The following is a 20,220-nucleotide window of genomic DNA, read 5'->3' on the forward strand; positions in this document are numbered from 1 at the left end:
CACACTGAAAAAAACGCTTTTAATTTACTTTCTGATATATAGAATTTACAAATGAATAAAATATATTACATCAATACAATTGACCTATCCATGCTCTGCCCAAAAATGCATTCTTTTGTAGCAACTGTTGCTTTTCAGAACGCTGGTAGAAGTGAGAAACTAATGAGAAACTGTAGTGATCTTAAGAGTGGCTACATAATGTTAAGTTTCCAGGTTAAAAGGCTGTGCTACCAAAAAAGACTAGGTTGATGCTAATCAGGAAAATTGGAGGTTGGAAACGACCACCAGGGTGATTGTTATGTAGCTTGATTACATGACAAGAACCGACCTTCAGTCTGTGCTAACAGTGTTACTTTTGACATGCATACAAAATAACAATTCTTAAATGTAATATGTACCTTGAATTTACATGGTTTGACCAAATCTGATCACTGTGCAAGCCTTGTGCTTATGGTTGCTACAAAACAACACAAGGCTGGAGGTCATTTACTGTCAAAAGTAGGCAAACTGAAAGAAAAAGTGTGTTGACAGAGTATATTTTATTCATATGAAGTAAATTCAATGCAGCATTTTTTACAGTGGTCTCAGGATCTCTGGGTTTTGGCAGCACTACAGTTTGGTCAAAGGACACAAAGGCCTGAGACTCCAGTGAGAAGCAGAGGAGGATGTGGAGCAACATATATATAATTTATTACCATCTCTCATGCTTGGCTAACATTAAATGATGGCGTTTCAGTAGGCAGCCTAAATTAGCTTGAACTAGCGAGCCTGCTTTGCAATGCTTTGGCATATAAGCAGCGATATAGAAGTTCACAGACTTTGAGATCTCATGGCAATAAAGATTTTCCCCTCTTTGGAGACAACATCCAACTGCATTTCCTAGCGTACTGCACAAAAGCTGTCAGTGAAAAAACAAGAGTCTTCTACCTACAAGAATTACGAAACAGCCACATCCGTTTTGCCCCGAGAGCAGAAAGAAGGGTGAATCATCTCTTTGCTCTGAAGGTAACTGCGGTCTCTCTCCTGGTCTTTCTAGTAGTGCACAACAAAGATGCTATTCTGAGCACAGCTAACACCGAAGTAGGCTTCCCTCTTCCCCTCCTGGAGGCCCACACAAGCACGTAGCCCCCACACACAATGAGCACAGAAACAGACAGGAACATCAATGTGTACAAATGAAAAACAAATAAAAAAAATCTGTCATTATAAACCTCAAAAAGGATGTATAGATATCTACATTTTTAGCACTTATATAAAGGAAAATTGTGCAAATAGTCCCTCTGAGTCACATGCAAACTGTTTTCATTGTCCTCATCCTCAGTTTGCTGATGAATGAGTATATCCTGGTGCAACAAGAAGAAACAGCTGCTAGATTCCATTAAACCACACAACATATGCTTTAGTACTGCATCTATGTGTCTGGACTGCAATGGATCATTTGATATAAAGAAAAAAATGTTTTGATCAACTTTATAGTGTTATTTGTTCAGATAGTTCTTATCAACAGTTCTCATTCACCTGAACAATGCAAAAAAAGACGGCCTGGCAAGTGAAAGCATCGTAAATGTGGGAAATACACTTTGGGATGCACAATATCAGTATCAGCAGAAAATCCTTTTAAAAATAATGGGACAGGTTTAAATTTGAAAGATGTCTGATGGTGTATTTATTGTATGTCAGAAGACCAATATGTTTAGGTGACACAGAGTAGGTGTGCTAAAACCCTTGCATTATACTGCATACGTAGCCCAATAGAAATAAATGTTCTATATCATGCTAATCCAGGTGTATGTATTAGCACCACCAGTGGCATCAGTGAATATGTACATGAAAAATATCAGATATTGGAACCATTTCCATGTAGATGAATTATTACAATATACAAACCATTTCTCATTGTATTGTAAGAATTATTAGTAGATAATTCCAAACAGTATTACTTATTTTATTTTTTATCAACTGAAGTTATCTTACTAGCTGATAATTGTGATTAAAAACTGAAAAAGTAAAATGACCTGCCACAGCTGTATGATCATTTCACTTCACAGAAATAGGTTGAATCATTTTATAATATTATTATGAAAACGTCATGATTGGAAATTTTAGATATTGTGTACATTTATGTGTACTAACATGTAAAGTTTGGAAGAATGTTGGTTGTGAATCTGATTGCTGAAAGAGTATTTAAAGAGAACTTGGTGAAGGACGTGTCTTTTGAGGATGCAATGAATTATCTACTGTTGTCATCAAATCTTTATCAGTATATTTTTGATTTTGCATTTAAAAACCTAAACATTGAGCCAGACCTTCATTCTGACACTTGTGCGCATGACATTATTACACAAAGACGTATGATGTGGTCTGAAACCCACACTTGAAATCCAACCTGCTGCCTCTGCCTTTTAAGCTATTATTTCAGGGTAATTCGTAGCAGTATATTTTAGCATGTTTTCTCCTGACTCAGCTGGTCCCGGTCATATTATATAAGCACAATTCATCAAATCATATAACTTAAATAACCCAAATGTTTTTTCTGCAGTCGTCCATGAAAATGTAATGAATGTGCTCGTCACTATGCACCAGCAGGCAAAGAAAAATACGATTAACCAATAATATCATGTTGCAATTTCTCCACCACCCCCACCTATCCTATCACAACGAGAAATCACTCAGCTAACTCTGAGACCCTCTCGACATTGTGTTCCACTCGGAAATAGGACTGGGAGAAGAATGCGTTATGATTTCCCATACATGTTAACTTTAAGATAATTTGCTTTGCCAAGATAGAATTTTTTCTGTAGCGTAAGACGTCTTAAAGTCCTTGCTCTGTACCTGCATTAGAAGTCTAATTAAAACATAAAATAGAGAAAACTGCTAAAAGGAGTTGATTATAGCACTAATCAGCAGCTCACATGGCATCCTAATGCAGAGCAGGGAGAGAGGGTAGATGTAAAATCGGTGAGGCACGTGTAGAAGTGTAGTGTGGAGGAACCTGATCTGGCATGATGCCCCATTAAGGCATTGAGTCAGGGCTTTTCCGGCTTTTCCATATTTGTGTATTCCGTGTGTCTGTTTTTACTTACAATGGCAACATGTTCTCAGAGAGAGGCAATTGTATGACAGTTGGCACATCATTATGATTTATGGTGATGCATTAAACGTAACCTGTGCTTGAGAGTTCATATTAACTAACTGACTGTTTAATAAATGTGTGGGGAATTGATCACAAATGAATTTTTTAATAGCAGCTGTGTGTTTGCATTTGTGAAAATGTATATGTTTTTGTGTATTTATAACTGCATGGGCTTTTTTTGTATATAGGAGGACGTATAATTTTTATGCCTTCACACAAAGAAACAGATGGGTCAAAAATCTGCTGCGGATGATTTTCTACCTCAAGTGCAGCAAGGTCAGTTCTAGGTAGTAAATGTTAGCCTCATGGCAGGGCTGCACAATATATAATTTGTAGGGATGGGACAATAAAACTGAAACATTGATAAATGAGGAAAAATCATCAATGAATTGAGATATGCACATTAATTAAAACTGCGTATCATAATAATATTTTCAGTATATCTAGGATCATTTCCAGTTGCTCAAGAGGGAGCAACACAGCTTTTAAGATGTATGACACCGAACCAGAGTATTAAAAATAATAATAATAAAATGTTCTCAGTGCTTGGTTTTTCATACCAGAGCTCATGGTCTGTACTGATTTGTCTGCTCCTTTTAACCCCTTAAAATCCCAGGCTTATTACATACTAAGGCTTACTATTCAGTAACTACAGGGACTAACTGGCCAAGATATTCTTAGATTATGTATGTAATAAAACGTTGGAACCACAGATGGACTCTCTCTGAACTCAACTTGGTTAGAAGCTTCTGCACCTGTAGGAGCTGGAAAAACTTGCCGTTTAGCATTTTTAGCAGAATGGGCTGTTACCTACTGTCTGCATCTTTGAATCAAGCTGGCTAACAGAAATATATCTTTGTTGTCATTACTACTCTTCATCATTTTTGTTTTTTTCCCATGTGTTTAATAGAATTACATTGCACTTGTTGAATGTTTGAAATGCATTAAAAAATTACATGTTTATTTCTAACACTTGGTGTGAAAAAGACTTTATGACACCTAAATATTGGACTATAATTAGGAAAGGAAGATGCTGCTTCTGATGGCCCTAATTATTATTGCAACACTGATCTTCGCAATACTGTTATTGCAGAAAGCTCCTATATAGAAATGATGCCTCTGTTACCAATCACAGATGATCCAGACTTTCTGGGAGATGCATCAAGGCATTCACATGAACCAAAAAATGAAAACAATTTTGGTCAATCTTTAACCACAAAAAGGATTCATTAATATGTTATTTAAATACTGCAGGGCACATCGCAATGTATAGCAATTTTACATGCCCATATCGTGCAGCCCTGCCTCATAGCAAAACATGTCAAAAACATCAGCCTGTAAACTGTCACACTTGAGGAAAATGAGATATCATATAAGACTTTTGGCTATATGGAGTATCAGTTTTCACACATCTTGAAAGAAAGCCACTCTTTCTGATGTGCTTCATCACACCACCCTGTAGTCACCAATCTGAGACCTCAGCATCACTGGAAAACAACACCACAACACAGTAAAAGAACAACAGCAAGAATTAAATCTTATGGGCTTCACAAATACCGAAATCTTTCGGACAGTAAGGACGACATTGAAGACAAAGCTAAAATTGAAGATAGCAGAGACGGTTCTTTAGATGATTCGAGTCCATAGACATGAGTTCATGCTGATAAATTACTTCTTCAAATCTTCAGGAATCATTTAAGCTTTTGTCCTTGTGAGTCTTGGACTTCAGGACAATTGTAATGTCAATGGAAATCAAATGAAGCCTCTTTTGAAAATCACTGAGTAAATATCTTCTCTTGTCCCCTTGTGCTATGACATCTGCATCAAGAGTTAAATCTAATTTCCTTTATTCTGGTCTGAGTGTAAGTGGTCGGTTAGGCTGCAGTCTTCCGTACCTAATAAACTGTTAACCATTAACAGTTTTAGGGAGGAAATGTGAATTTCAGGTTTCTATGTCACTTGAGGTTTCCACTGAAGATTTTCTCTGTTGGGGTCTGGTAGGCACATTCCTGCGTCCAGGTCCGTGTGCCGAGTGCGTAGAACACACACAACAGGTTAAACTTAACACCTTTTCACATGAAAGGAACAGCTGACCGTAACGTCCTTCACGCTGAGCAGCAGAGAGGCCACAGAGCTCTCTATCTTGCACTCGCACTCACTCATGCATAGTCATATACAAAAGTTTGAACGCCATCAGTTGAATTACATGATTTGTTTATTTTCTAAAAGGAATTAAGTTAATTACTTAAAATATGGCATTCATTCTTTTGCATGTGACTATACATCACAGATAAACACATGAGCACACACATATAGCACTATGCAAATATCAGAGACCCTTCATTTGTTTCATTTCCAGTCAAAACTGCCATTAAGTACCAACACTGGAGTTCAAAAAGGAATCCACATCTTCAACTCTGAGAAGGCAGCCCAGCACTATGAGTCAGAAAGGATGTGTAGCTGTCAAAAGCTATTACTGAGAAAAGAATGTAGACAAAAAAATAGAAAATTTGCAAATCAAACAAAGAAACTCCTGGTGTTCTCAGAACAATGGACTGACCATCTCAGAGTCCAGACCTCAACATCACTGATTGTGAGGGATTACTTGGAGGGTGAGAAGCAGAAAATGCAATAAACTTCTAAGACTGGATTTTGGATGTGTGGGAAAAAATCCATGCAGATTTCTTTGAATAACCGAAAGCAATGCTCCTGAAAACAATAGGAGCTGTAATTAATGCAAGGTTGGACACACTAAATAGCAAATAAATTAATATTATATTTATTTGTTGAGGCAACTGCGTCATCAGTTAAATATATGTTTTTCTAAAGCAGGAAATATGTACTCAAAGAGCATTTTTGACTGGAAATTAAATAAATAAAGGGTAGTCTCTGACTTTTGCTTAGTGTATATGTACTCATGCACACATATACTCTCAGACTCACACACCCAGAGAGTGGCCACAGAGGCACGTGCACACACATTTGCACGCATACATACACAATCATTCAGAGTCCTAGTCACATACGCGACTGGGATTCAGACTCACAGTCATACATGTGACTGCTGCTCGGACGGCAGGCTCAGGACTGATCCAGACTGAGTGAGACTGGAGCATGGGCCGGACAGGAACCATCACTGCGATACTCACGCACGCTCCTCCTTCTCACAGGTTGCTTTCATCATTCCCCTGGGGTGCTTTGTAACACTGCACTCTATGCGCCAACTCTGGGTCCTCTGGTGGGCCGCTGTTAGTGGCACCCTCGTGTGGCAGGGAGGTGAGGGGAACCCTGAGATGGAGGTCCAGGCCATTAGGGCAGCCGACAGCCAGCAGGTGCTTCTCCTCAGGGCTGGAGAGCGGAGAGGACAGACGGGGGATGTCTGGCAGCCTGGGCTTTGCCGAAGCGTGCACAAGCATGCTGTTGGTGACCTGAGCCGTGTTGCTGTAGGTGTGGCGATACTCCTCCTCAATGTCCTTCCCGAGCTTCCATCGCTTCCATCTTTTCAGGATCTCAGATTGCACCTGAACACAGCGCAGACAAATGGTCAAAAGGAAAACTGTTCTGAGATAAAGCCAAAAAACTGTTGCTACTGTACATGGGAGAGAGAGCAAGGATCAGATGGTTAATAATAATAAACCAGAGTATGTGAGTGGTGTGGAGTGGGAGCAGAGCAGTGGGCTTTGCCTGGAGCAAGGAGTGGCTTTTTGGAACGTCAGAGCAATGGTGCTGTGTCAAGCTCCTAGATAGCTCAGATACTGCTACATTCCACAGGCATAAAACATTTTATTTATTTATAGCTCTATAAATCTAACTCTTACTTTCACCATGCTGTTGTTTCTAGCATGCAGCAAGCTGTGAAGATAAATATAAGCAACTGTATGCAACTGGCTAAAACTGAAATGTTTGTTGCTTCTAAAAAGCATTGTATTGTGGCTTAATTAACAAGCAACACTTGTTAATTAAGTGTTTTTGACTAGTGTGGGACAGATACATTGTTCCTAATCCATAAACATTCTCTTTTACCTGGCTGTAGATTGAGGGTATGTTGTACTATTGATTTATGAGGCTAAAACTGAACTGTAATATAAGCTTCAATTCTATAAACAGCTTCAGTATATCTTAAAAATCCACACTTACCTTAAAAGAACAGGTGAAATAATCTTCCATTTTTTTATTTTTCCTGCCACTTTTGAAAGTCTAATTTGTATTTTTGGCAGCATCTTCATTTGAATATAAAACTAAACTCTTGTTGCTGTTACAGACCGTGACTTGGCCAACCCCCTGAACATGGATGGTGTCCACTGGAGAGATGACAGATTGCAAGATGCATTGCTGTAGGCACTCTATCTGAAACTTTTGGTATCTAAACTATCTTTAATTATTATGGGCTCCTGTTTCTTCTGGGCTCTTGGATTTGTCAATTTTCTGGTATTAAACAATGGAAATGGCTATTACTAATGCTGATTTAACATTAGTAAGCATATATGGTGAATGTAAGTCTTACAGATTCATGAGAGGTCTAGATTGCCCTTGAGGTATCTATAATCATCTTTAGCAATGATCAGCTAATGTCTAACAAAGATACACAACATTGAGTATTTGACATTTTTTAAAAACAGTGTACAAGCATGTAGCTGTCGGTTTAATAAATTTTACATATTTTTTCATAGTACTTTACAGTGTTCCCTCGCCACTTCGTGGTTCACCTTTCGCAGACTCGGTGCATCGCGGGTTTTCAAAAAATATTAATGGAAAAAATATGTCGTGGATTTTCGCTACTTTGCGGGTTTTCTGCGGAACTCGATCTGTGGAAAATATATATATTTGATGAATTTTTACATTACAAAATCCCAAAGTGTCTAAAAATATATTAAAAATATTAAAATATTAATTCTAACAATAAAGGAATGTTATAAATCATAAAATATTATGATTTACAGTAAATAGTGCATATTTACTCAGTGGATGAATACACACCGAAAACGAGAAGCAGCATTGCCCACCTGAGACGCTACTTGCCTACATGAGATTGTAAACAATACACAGTAAGTGTAAAGGTACGATGCATGCACAGAACAGTGTGGGAATGGTTATTATGGGAATGGGAAAGGTTTATGTAAGCGTAAAAGTGTGGGGGAGGGTTTATAAAGCCTTAAAATAGTGTATAAATACTACCCCGCGATAAACAAGGGAACACTGTATATGGTTATATTATCTCCAGTTGATGATATCAGAAAAGGAATTTTCCAAGATGCTGATCCAGTGATGTAAATAAACCCAAACTACCATCATAAAATCTTTGTGTTTCATTTCAGACACATTGTGTCTTCTTGAAAATTTTATGAGTTGTTGTGCAAATAAGAGTGCTTAGACAATGCGGCATTTGCCTGCTATTGTGAGCATCTGCTAAAATGTGTAATTGTTTAAAACAGCTGTCAGGTCTGTTTTACTCGTCTTTACAGGTTTAACCTGACATAAGCTCACCTCATAAAATGGATAGTATAACTAGTGTAAGAACAATCATAAGATGTGTGAACTTGTTTTAAAATGAAAAAAGGGCTACTTGTGTCAGTACGAGCCAGAACAGTGTGCTAAATTTTGTCTACTGTTACCTTTATTTCTGCTCCCTTTGTTGTTACTGTTCTTGTTACTCCCTTTAAACATGCAATGCATCACCCAGTATTTAGGAGACAAAATCAAACAATACAGTACAGTAAAAGAATACAATGGCTCAAAGCTAAACAACTCTACACCTGTACTGTACTCAGCATAGCTGAATATACAGTAGAGCTGATCCCAGATCTGCACACTTCCCCTAAGATTCTTTATCCATATAAACACTGATGTTAAAGAAAGCTACACTCACCTCTTTGTTGACAAAGCAGTATAAGATGGCCACAAGCAGCCCCTGTGAACACATCAGAATGTGAATCAGTTGTCATCACTTGTGACCCATTCTCAGAGCTATGTTAGAGTCACTGCCAAACAACAGCTAAACATGGCAGTAACTCAGGCTAGGACAGCTGAGGAAGGACAAGCCTGCACTGTCACTCATGAAGCTCAGCAGATCAGAGTTATGAAGTGCATCTGATGACTGTTTTGACAAATACAGCTAACAAAACAGACGGTTAATGTTTTGTTTTGAGTTCAAAAGGTGAAGCTCATGGATATGTGAATTTGTGAAGAGTCAAACACTGGGTGTGTTCCTGTGCATGCAAGCTGAACAACTCAAACCATGATGTGGAAGCTAAGTGTGCACAGATGGCCCTTTAACAGTCCAAATGATTCATTTTTCTGACATCTCTCTCACTCTCTCTCCCTCTCCTCCCAAGCTAATTCTCTCTGCTCTCTCTCTCTCTGATTTGTTAGGTGAGCGAAGCTTCATCAGGACAATTTCTCTCACTCAGTGATGTGAGCTTGACATGCTGCAGCTGTGCTCCACGTGAGAGTCACTGTCAGTTTGTCACGGAATGAGTCAGTGAGATTGTGATGTCTGCTCTTTTACTGGAATTATTTGCGAAAATACCAATAGTGACACATCCCTTCTTTATTCTTTATCTGAATGCGCTGGCAACTGGGCTGCTCTAACTGTTTTTGGAGGAAGAGGCATTTGAACACGAACATGCCACTGATTCATATTTTGAATTATTAATAAGATCACTTTAAGTCTTTCAGCAATGCTCACAGTGCACCTCTAAATGCCTGTATTTATTGTGTAGCTCTACATCGCTTTTGGTAACACTTTATAATAACATGGCCCTACAAATAGCAGCTTAATCTTGATAAATACAAAATTAATAATTATATAATAGTTACTTGTGCATTAATCAGTGCTACCATCTGAATTATTAACTACTTAGTTAGTGACATACAAATAATTAAAGCACTGTGAATGTTTTCCCAAAATGTAATAATTTAAAGTTTGATATGTATTACAATATATCTCTTAAATTACATCAAGAAGTAGTAGTTAATTATAATGAACTATTAATTAATTAAATATGAATGAGTCCTAATTAATGATTACTAATGTTTTAAGAAAGTATTAAGTATTAAGTGGACATTAAGTAAAGTGTTTGCACCACAAAGTAGCAAGACCAAAATAACTACTTAATCATTTAAAACTGTGTAAACAATTAATTCATAATTTTTATGAATTGTTTTCATGTAGCTAAGTAAATGATGAGTGTGATATAATATATAAATTATATAAAAATATTATATATAGTATTATGGATGCTTAGTTATAAATGAAATGCCTAGGATTATATACTATATAGCTATTTGTATAGCTATTTGATCATTTATGGTCATTTATATTCACACTTTATAATATATACATATTATAAAGTGTGTAAATAAATGGCCATGACTACTTTTAATACGTGCTTCTATAACTTAACTTACTGGATGATGCAGTTACTGTACCAATATTGATTCTATTGCAGTAAGTTCTATTTATTAGTTTAACATACTGGAAAAAATAAAATATAAAACACTGCCACAACTTTTGTACAGGCCACACTTTATGTTTTCCCCAGTAGTAATTGTGCCTGTAATTGTGTTACAGGACCATTTTACTTGTACCTGTAACTTGACTTGGGGTGCCCATATGTTTGCATACTATATCACATTTAAAGTATATATTGTATGTATGCAATAAGCGTGGATTTTAAGGGGTTAAACTGCAAGGTTCTGTATGTGGATCTAGATTTAAATCCTCACGTTTGTAACTCAATAATATACATATTAATGTCTTAGAAGCTCCTGAATATTTGTAGTAGTATAGAGGACTTAATATGTTTAGAGTAACTTGGGGGGGAATAAGACCCCAGGGCAAGAAGCCTCCCTTCTTAATTTTTGTCCTGATTAAATGATGGGTTCACATCTAAATTTGCTCTAATTAATTCAAGTTAATTAATCTGGACCGGTGCAAACCGGGATGTATTCCCCCAGAAACTTTTTGTCATCAGTTAATCTAATTTTTAGTAATTGGATAATAGTGATCTATGCATATATATTATTAATCTTTTCAGTAAAATAACATTGTTGGGTCTTCTTCCCTTATTTACCCCCTACATCTCAGAAGCATTTAGAGACTTCCAGACTGACCTGGAAGGAGTTAAAGAAGAGGTCAATGAAGAGCTTGGTGAGACGCAGGGATACGGCACCATTTGAGGTAGACTCATCAGTGACGAAGGAAAACAGGACCTGATGGATGCCAAGCAGAGGGATCAGAGTGAGAGTGGACTTGGCAAGTCTGCAAAAAAAAACAAACAAAAGAAAAAAAAAAAACAAAGGACAAGAAGTATGAGACAGAACAATAAAAACTGGATAGAAATACATAATTGCAAATATATTTGTGCCCAATTGACCTATCCATGGTCACAAAGACACTCTATCATAGCTACTGTTGCTCAGTTGGACAAGCTTTACAAAACACTGGCAAAAATATAACTTAACCTAATAAGAAACTATAGCACAGAACTATGTGAATAATATGCACCACTACAATATCTGTTTAGAGTTGCTTCATAATGTGGTTTATAATTCTGGTTATGCTATCAAGCTGTACTGTATTCTTGTAGCCAGGGGCATAGTTATGGGGGGCCTGTGGAGCCTAGATTTCTAACAGCTCAAAACAAACTCTTCCAATGACATGAAAATGTTACAAAATATCATTTTTCCTGCAACTTTTAATAAAGAATGAAACCAAAGGTGCTGGGTTGTTGCATCATTGTGCTGTTTTTCCTCCCTACACAAACAAAAGTGACTGCCTAAGCTCTTAATTCGGCATCTGCTTTCAACATGACAATTTTAACGGCAACACACTGCCATTATTCGTACACCGGTGCTATTTTACACCTGCAATGAAGTACTTTTTTCTGTGCTAACATGTAAGTGCTAGCCTGCTGCACTGTTTCTGCAGATTGTATGATTGAACTTAGCTGCAGATTGAATTTAGCTGAGCTGTGCTAGTACCTAGCAAAGGCTACCACCAAAGTCCAAAAGTCCATCTACTTGTCTGTCCATTTCGCCCATCGTTGCAAGTCCCCTGGGCATTTATTTACAGTAAAAAAAGATCAGGCTCCTATCTCTTGATAGGGGAGAGGCCTATCAAGCTCAAATTAAGAGCCACATGAACATTTCAGAAACATATTTGAAATCACTGAATATCTGACAGAAACAGCTAAAATAATTTGTAGCATTTGTCTCAAATACCAGGTTGTTCCCTACTAATGCACCTCAGCATACCTCTAAAATAAGGGGGAGCTTTTCCCAATAGCAGCTTAACCAGCTCATTTTACTGAAAGGCAGGACTCCGTTATATTTCCCATTCATTTTCCAACCAGTGACCAGTCTCCTCCTTTCTAACGTCTGCTACTTACCTAGTCAGCAAGCTCTGTAAGTAGTTAAGCTGACCACACTAAAAAATAAAAACTATTTCAATACTATGAAAAACAATGAAAAGACTTGCAGTTTTCAGCCATTCAGTCCGGTATGATACCAGTTACTATAGTAACCACACACGTAAATGTGAGGTCAACAATCTTTCCTGTGTTTAGAATTTGTTGCTGATTGTGGAAGCTATAGTGAAGTAGGCTTGTTTGTGGTTGCTACCCTCACTACAGCTATTTCTCTGGAACATAATGCTCTTGCTAGCTGGTCCTCCAATCTGTAATCAAGCCCTCCTAAAATGAAATTCTGGCTCTGGTTGTAACTAATCAAAAGGAGGCAGGTTGGAAACAACAGCAATAGCTTGATTACATGATGTGACTGCATCAGATCTATCCTAATGTGACCTGTCATATGCAAAATACATTTTATTTTAAGTTAGAAACAACCTCTAAATTCTGATTTGCCCAAAACTGAGTGAAGCATTATAACCTTCATTAGGTTAAATGAGATGTTGACCAAGTTTATCCAACCTCACAACAGTTGCTACAAAATAATGGGGCATAGATAGGTCCATTGTTTCAGTACATCAGAACACCCACCGGAACTTGTAGTCGGAATATCTCATTTGATGAGCCCTCAGTTTTGACACCAGGATTTTAATGATGTGGATGAAAATGAAGAAGTTGATCTGAGCAGAGAACAAAGCAGAATCAAGGTTGAACATCTCCATGGGTTGTTTAGCACTATAATGCCACATTAAAGATGATACAACTGCATAGTCTGCCTCCTCACAGCATGAAGCAACAATCCAGAGATCAAATGTGCAGTTGCAGAGGCATGAAGCAAGAAGAAAAAGTCAGTGGTGTTTCGTTTAAAAATATCTGAGACAGACAGGAACCAAAACATCTCTGAAACTGTAAATGCTCAAACGCAGTCATTTCTGTCAGATAGCAAGCATTTTGAATTGGAACAGCTGTGCGTGAAAGAGAACGAGATGTTTTCGCCAGATGCTGCTCCAACCCATTATCATTCAGAACCAGCACCGGCTCTAATGAGAGAACGGTCATTATCTATAATGTAGTGAGCAACAAGAGTGAGCAGTAATTATGATAGAACATGGTTTAGGGACAATTCCTAGAAATCCTGTCCATTGAGGACTAAAAATACATTAAAAATGACAGCTTTAAGATTTCCTGAGAACAGGTATTGGTTCATGTGCTAATGGAGATCACTTTAATACTTCGGCTGTCCCGTGACATTGCATGAGCGGCAGTTCGAAAAGAAGCAGTGGCTGGTTTCACAGGTCTCGGAGGAAGCCTGTGCTAGCCCCACCCTCCTAGCATTGGTGGCATCATGTGATTGGGGGAAGTCCTAAGTAGTGGGTCGAATTGGAAACCACTAAAATTGGGGAGAAAATCGGGTAAAAAAATAAAATAAATAAATAAAATAATTACTAGTTGTAGTAGTTTTTAGTAGTCATTTAACAACTCCACTCTTTTCTTAATTCTGAATGAATCCACACATACAGACCTGGCTAGCTTACAGTCTGAATTAGGATACTAGCTAACTTATTCAAAAAGACAGTTATATGCACAGGTGTTTTTTGCTTTAAACAAAGTTCATTCCCAGAATTAAGGAGTTATATAAGAAAATTACCTTCCACACTGAGCTGTAAGACATCTTAGGAGTTTGCAGTGAGACTGCTTATAGCTGAGCGAAATGTGAGCTATAACCTATGTAATGTAAATATTTAGCCACAAAAAAACAAACAAGCAAACAAAATGATAGTATGAATTGTAAATGTATGACGGACTAGATGTAAATATGACATTGTCCTGTAGCCTGGTACTTAAGACCTAAGTTTTAAAGCATTGGCAAGAACTACATACAGTTGTATGCAAATGATTGAGCACCTCTAGTCAAACTACATTTTTTGTTGATTTTCTAAGAAAACATAAACTAACACACTTATATACATTTTATTGCACAGTTTTATTTTTGTTTATAATATTGTTTATTTGCCAAATTTTACATACTGGAAAAATTAAACATAAAATAAAATTAAAAATTAAACATTAAAGATGTTTTGTTTTTTCTCCAATATACTGAAAATAAATAAATTGTACACTAAACATGACAGAAAATTGCATTTTTAAGTTTGCTCACTGTAGAAAGCTTGTTAACTGATTTTCACTTAGAAATCAACAAACATTATTTGCCTGGGGGTGTTCAAACTTGCATACAAGAGGTGTGGCACTGTTAAAAATGCTACTAACTAATGTTAAAAAGACCTATTAGAAATATTTCACTTACATTTTTTGTCAGGATTTATAATGATATGAAATTACATTTAAATACAACCCCAATTCCAATGAAGTTGGGATGTTGTGTAAAGCAAATAAAAACAGAATACGATGATTTGCAAATCCTTTTGAACGTATATTCAATTGAATGCACTACAAAGACAATATATTTAATGTTCAAACACATAAACCTTATTGTTTTTTGCAAATATTCACTCATTTTGAATTTGATGCCTGCAACACATTCCAAATAAGTTGGGACAGGGGCAACAAAAGACTGGGAAAGTTGAGGAATGCTCAAAAAACCACCTGTTTGGAACATTCCACAGGTGAACAGGTTCATTGGAAACCATATATCAACAACACACAGAAACGCCGCCAGCTTCTCTGGGCCCAAGCTCATCTGAGATGGACCGATGCAGAGTGGAAAAGTGCCCTGTGGTCTGACGAGTCCACATTTCAAATTGTTTTTGGAAATCATGGACGTCGTGTCCTCCAGGCCAAAGAGGAATTAAAAAACCTCATTAAAAAACATCATTAAAAACCGACATCATTCTGTAATGGATATTCCCACATGGGCTCAGGAACACTTCAGAAAACCATCGTCAGTGAACACATTTCGTCGCTCCATCTACAAGTGCAAGTTAAAACTCTGCCATGCATAGCGAAAGCCATATATCCACAACACCCAGAAACGCCGCCGGCTTCTCTGGGCCCGAGCTCATCTGAGATGGACTGACGCAAAGTGGAAAAGTGTCCTGTGGTCTGACGAGTCCACATTTCAAATTGTTTTTGGAAATCATGGACGTCGTGTCCTCCAGGCCAAAGAGGAAAAGGACTATCTAGATTGTTTTCAGCGCAAAGTTCAAAAGCCAGCATCTCTGATGATGTGGGGGTGTGTTAGTGCCCATGGCATGGGTAACTTGCACATCTGTGAAGGCACCATTAATGCTGAAAGGTACATACAGGTTTTCGAGCAACATATGCTGCCACCCAAGCGACGCCTTTTTCAGGGACGTCCTGCTTATTTCAGCAGGACAATGCCAAGCCACATTCTGCATGTGTTACAACAGCGTGGCTTCATAGTAAAACAGTGCGGGTACTAGACTGGCCTGCCTGCAGTGCAGACCTGTCTCCCATTGAAAATGTGTGGCGCATTATGAAGTGCAAAATACGACCCCGGACTGTTGAGCAACTGAAGTTCTACATCAAGCAAGAATGGGAAAAAATTCCACCTACAAAGCTTCAACAATTAGTGTCCTCGGTTCCCAAACACGTATTGAGTGTTGTTAAAAGGAAAGGTGATGTAACATAGTGGTAAACATGCCCCTCTCCCAACTTCTTTGGAACGTGTTGCAGGCATCAAATTCAAAATGAGTGAATATTTGCAAAAAACAGTAAAGTTTATCCATTTGAACATTAAATATCTTGTCTTTGTAGTGTGTTCAATTGAATATAGGTTGAAAAGGATTTGCAAATCATCATATGCGGTTTTTATTTATGTTTTACACAACGTCCCAACTTCATTGGAACTGGGGTTGTAGTGTAGTGACTCAAAAGGTTAACCAGCTATAACATATGTAAGGACAGGAGAGGACACATAAAGAGAAAGGACATCATAATCAAAGAGACAGGAGTGGAGTCAGAGCTTTGCTAAGAGAGGTGTTTAAGGGTGAGGATAAAGTGGCTTTATCCATTGGCCCAGACAGAGGACAGTATGATCCATACAGGAAGCTGAAGGAGGCCATGTGCTTAAAATAGAAGTTGAAAGAAGCAGAGAGGCTCTCACCAGCACTGCCAGCAGTATGGGGGAACGGATAATCCACCAGTACTCCATGTTTATGTTCTGCTCCCAGCACCTGGGGACAGACAGGAGTTGAGAGATTACCTGAACACAGTGCAACACATAGTATGTGACCACAACATTTACAGTTCCAGTTATTTCACTGCCTCCAAATCCACAAACTTTACTGGGGCGTGACGATGGCACAAGGTATAAAAGGCATTAGCGCTTGCTCCATGTAGTGCACCACATATAGAGGCCATTTAGGCTATCTTTTACATGCACTAGATCAGTACTGTTTTTTTTGCAAGGTTGAAAGCCCATGGCGGTATCGATAAGTTTTCTAGAGAGAGTCAGTCTACTACTGAAGGCCACAGAGGAGAGAAGCCAAGGCCAGGCTCATCCAGAGGGATAAATTGATGTTTTATCAAAGCAGAAGTCCTGAAAGCAGACACTCAGACTAGTCTGGAAGAAGGGGACCTCATCCTAGGACACAGGAGAGTAGATATGTGCTATAACTGCGGCAGGAGAGCAGATACAGGCAGTGGGTTAAGCCACAGCAGAGGGAATGCAGCATACCATTTACAGCCCTTACATAACAGCTGAAGGTGTTCCAGAACAGCTTTAAGCTGGCTGGCTCCAGTCCTCTTTTATTTGATAGAGATGGATAATACTCACTTCAGCACTTAAGAAGTGATAGGTATCATACTGACAAAGTATATTCTGGAAGCGCACATACAGAATTTCTGGGCTGATAATGATAACCGTTAACCGGTTCAGACCTCATTAATACCAATGATTTTAACTGGAAATTAGTTCACAAATTTTCACTATAATCCATAGTGTGAAGCTTAGTGGGTGCAAGACCCTGAAACACTAAAGATGGTCACTGATTATTTTTAAGCATGACATAGTTGATCAGACAATTATTGTAAATATTTATTTATTTATGAGAATATTTGACATTATTAAGCAGGCACTGTTATACAGATCCATTGCTAGTTGTCAGTGAATGTAACATTACAAAAAATTCACATCAGATGCGACAGGTTAGCTTCATGTTAGGATAGTGTAGTGTATACACTCTGCCTCAGACTCATCTATGTCAACCACATGTCAGGTAGGAACATTATTTTATTCTACTTTTCTTTTTCTAATTATAATAGTTTTCTAGCAATTTTCAAACCTAATAGCACAAACAGTTTTTTCCACTGTTCCTGTTAGATAAGCTTCCACACACCTTTAGTATAGCACAGTCGCTGCTGGTCAACGATCATGGTAACAGGATAATCACTCTTCGTACACTCTCAGAAAAAAAGGTACGACACTGTAAATGGGGCAGTACCCCTCTTTGTACTGTGGTGGTACCCTCAGGGGTACATCCCAGTACCTTTAGTCAGGGAACATAATTGTACCAGAATCCACTGAAATGATATTTTCTAAGTTGTTTTGACTCCACACACCCTATCTCGCCTCCAGGCTTTTATTTTATTGTTGTGTTTTAAAACATTCGGTTATGAAAAAGTACAAATGTCTACTTTTCCACTAGGAAAAACTCATGTAAGGTACACCACTGGACCTTAAAACCACTGTTATACCTTTGAGGGTACACTTTCATTGTTTGTACCTTGATGAATGAATCATGTACCTGCATGGTACCTTTATTTCTAACAGTGTAAATTATTATTTTGAATATAGTTTAGAAATTGTGAGTGTGTGTTTTGACTGGCTCTTTAGGCAGTTTACACTTCACTCATGCGTGCAAATAAAAATACAAGATGGGCATGTGTTTTGACAGAACTAAAACACACGTCTTAACATCTTAAGAGTGTTAAAATGGAGGTGTATCTGTTCCATGCCTCAGAAATTCATCTGGCACAAACGGGCTGTTAGGAGTCTTACCTAAGCAGTCTGAACTTGTCCACGATCGTTTCCAACTTGAGGCTCCCACCCACCAAAAAACAGAGTTATCAAACGACATGAACGTTTGAGAGGAGGACCATGCCTAAACCAATTTCCTCCTGCAATATAAAGCCCTTTAAATTCCCTTCTGTTTCCCACTAAGTTTTCCCAACCCACTACCAGTCCTATGTCTGTTCATCAAAAAGGTCGGGGCCTGTCCTTCTGGTTTAAAGCAGAAGTCGCTGAGCTCTCTCTCCCCTACAGCCATACAGTCTCTTCATATTACAACCACATGCTGAAAGCATGGTCTGAACTAACAGACTATATTATAATGAATGATATATATTTAAGATCTTGTTCATTTTAATCAGGAAAAACATGATAATACAATACAACATAATATGATAAGACAATACAACAAATAAATACATACAGGACCAATCAAATCTATTGAACTTGTCTTATTAAGTTTAAATGAAAGGAATGACCTATGCATGTATTATCACCTGATATTCCAGCGTTGGCTCCAAGATAACAATATTACATAATATACTGTCCACTGACGTTTTGTGCATGCATAGTATATACCTTACTGACAGTGAGGAAAAGTGCACATACTGTGGTATACAAAACTTTGGGAGCCCTTGGTCAAAGGATGCTTTGTTGATTTTCTAATAGAAAATAACTTAACGCATCCTTTACATCCTAATTTGTACAAACCGTATTTGATGTTTTTTTTCAATGTTAAATTCAGCAAATAAACATTAACTGTGCATTAAAAAAATTAATTTGGCCATAGGCACCTAGATTTTTGCATACAACTGTACATATTCTACCCCTTAATGTCATGTAAAAGGGTAAAGCTTCTGATTTAGTGCAATTTAATGCAGTGTTGCAGCCTGTTTCGTGGTATTTTTCCAAAATAATCTCTTCCACATCCCCAACCCAAACCCTTCCCGATATTGTACAGCTATTTTTAAAAATGGTATTGTTTTTTCTGACTGATAGAGTTAAGGAATTATGATCTTTTAGAGTGGCCTGCTATAAATCACAGAATGCTCTTAAAGCAAACAGTGTCTATATGAAGAATGCTGCCATTCATCAGTGTCATTAATCAGAGCAGTGTACCTCTGGCAAATAGCTGAAACTTCTCCTTATTTATAATACTACCAAGTAGGCAGAGAGTGTGGCCATCGAGTGTAATTTACTTCTTGAAAGCCATCCAAGAAGAAACATAGGCAATGTGATCTATGCATTGCAAGGCAGGGCTGCATCCAGAAAGCGCAGAGTCTAGGCTACTGCATGGCTAGAAGAAAACATACCGCCGTTTCTGAGTTGCTATTTTTTCCAGCTATCACTTCAAAGGAAAGCAGCTCATCTGCATAGCATCACAGTTTTTGGCAGCAGGGTTGCAGTAGAGTACCTCACATTCTCATTCCATGTTTGTCTCTTATGTACTTGATTTGTTATGCAACAGATGCTCAAGAGAGAGTAATCACCCTCTGCCTTTCGTCTGCTACTAGCAACGAAAACATGCCGGATTTTATTTTAAACATGTTCGTAGTCTCTCTCTCAACAACTCTGACTGTATGATGTCATCACACTCGCAACTTTAGACCTCGCAAATGTTATTTTAGCCAGAAAGCATGCGGAAAGCACAAAAAGCATTTCAGTAATTGGTGACATTCACATTGCCGTGC

The 20,220-nt window shown here is 37.9% G+C and overlaps 1 protein-coding gene across 4 annotated transcripts in view; it reads right to left on the reverse strand.

Annotated features, from left to right (window-relative positions):
• Window positions 1–520: 520 nt before the first annotated feature.
• Window positions 521–20,220, reverse strand: part of gcgra (glucagon receptor a) — a 101,561-nt gene continuing 81,861 nt past the window's right edge. For all 4 annotated transcript variants that reach the window (XM_017701618.2, XM_017701616.2, XM_037541418.1 and 1 more), the window contains exons 10-14: window positions 16,625–16,694; window positions 13,132–13,220; window positions 11,246–11,393; window positions 9,000–9,041; window positions 521–6,654 (exon numbers count right to left, since the gene is read on the reverse strand). In XM_017701618.2, coding sequence (XP_017557107.1) covers window positions 6,298–6,654; window positions 9,000–9,041; window positions 11,246–11,393; window positions 13,132–13,220; window positions 16,625–16,694 — 706 coding nt within the window. In that variant the 3' untranslated portion in view covers window positions 521–6,297. The remainder of the gene's footprint in view (window positions 6,655–8,999; window positions 9,042–11,245; window positions 11,394–13,131; window positions 13,221–16,624; window positions 16,695–20,220) is intronic.

Source organism: Pygocentrus nattereri, chromosome 1 (assembly GCF_015220715.1).
Source record: "Pygocentrus nattereri isolate fPygNat1 chromosome 1, fPygNat1.pri, whole genome shotgun sequence".
NCBI classification, from domain to species: Eukaryota; Metazoa; Chordata; class Actinopteri; order Characiformes; family Serrasalmidae; genus Pygocentrus; species Pygocentrus nattereri.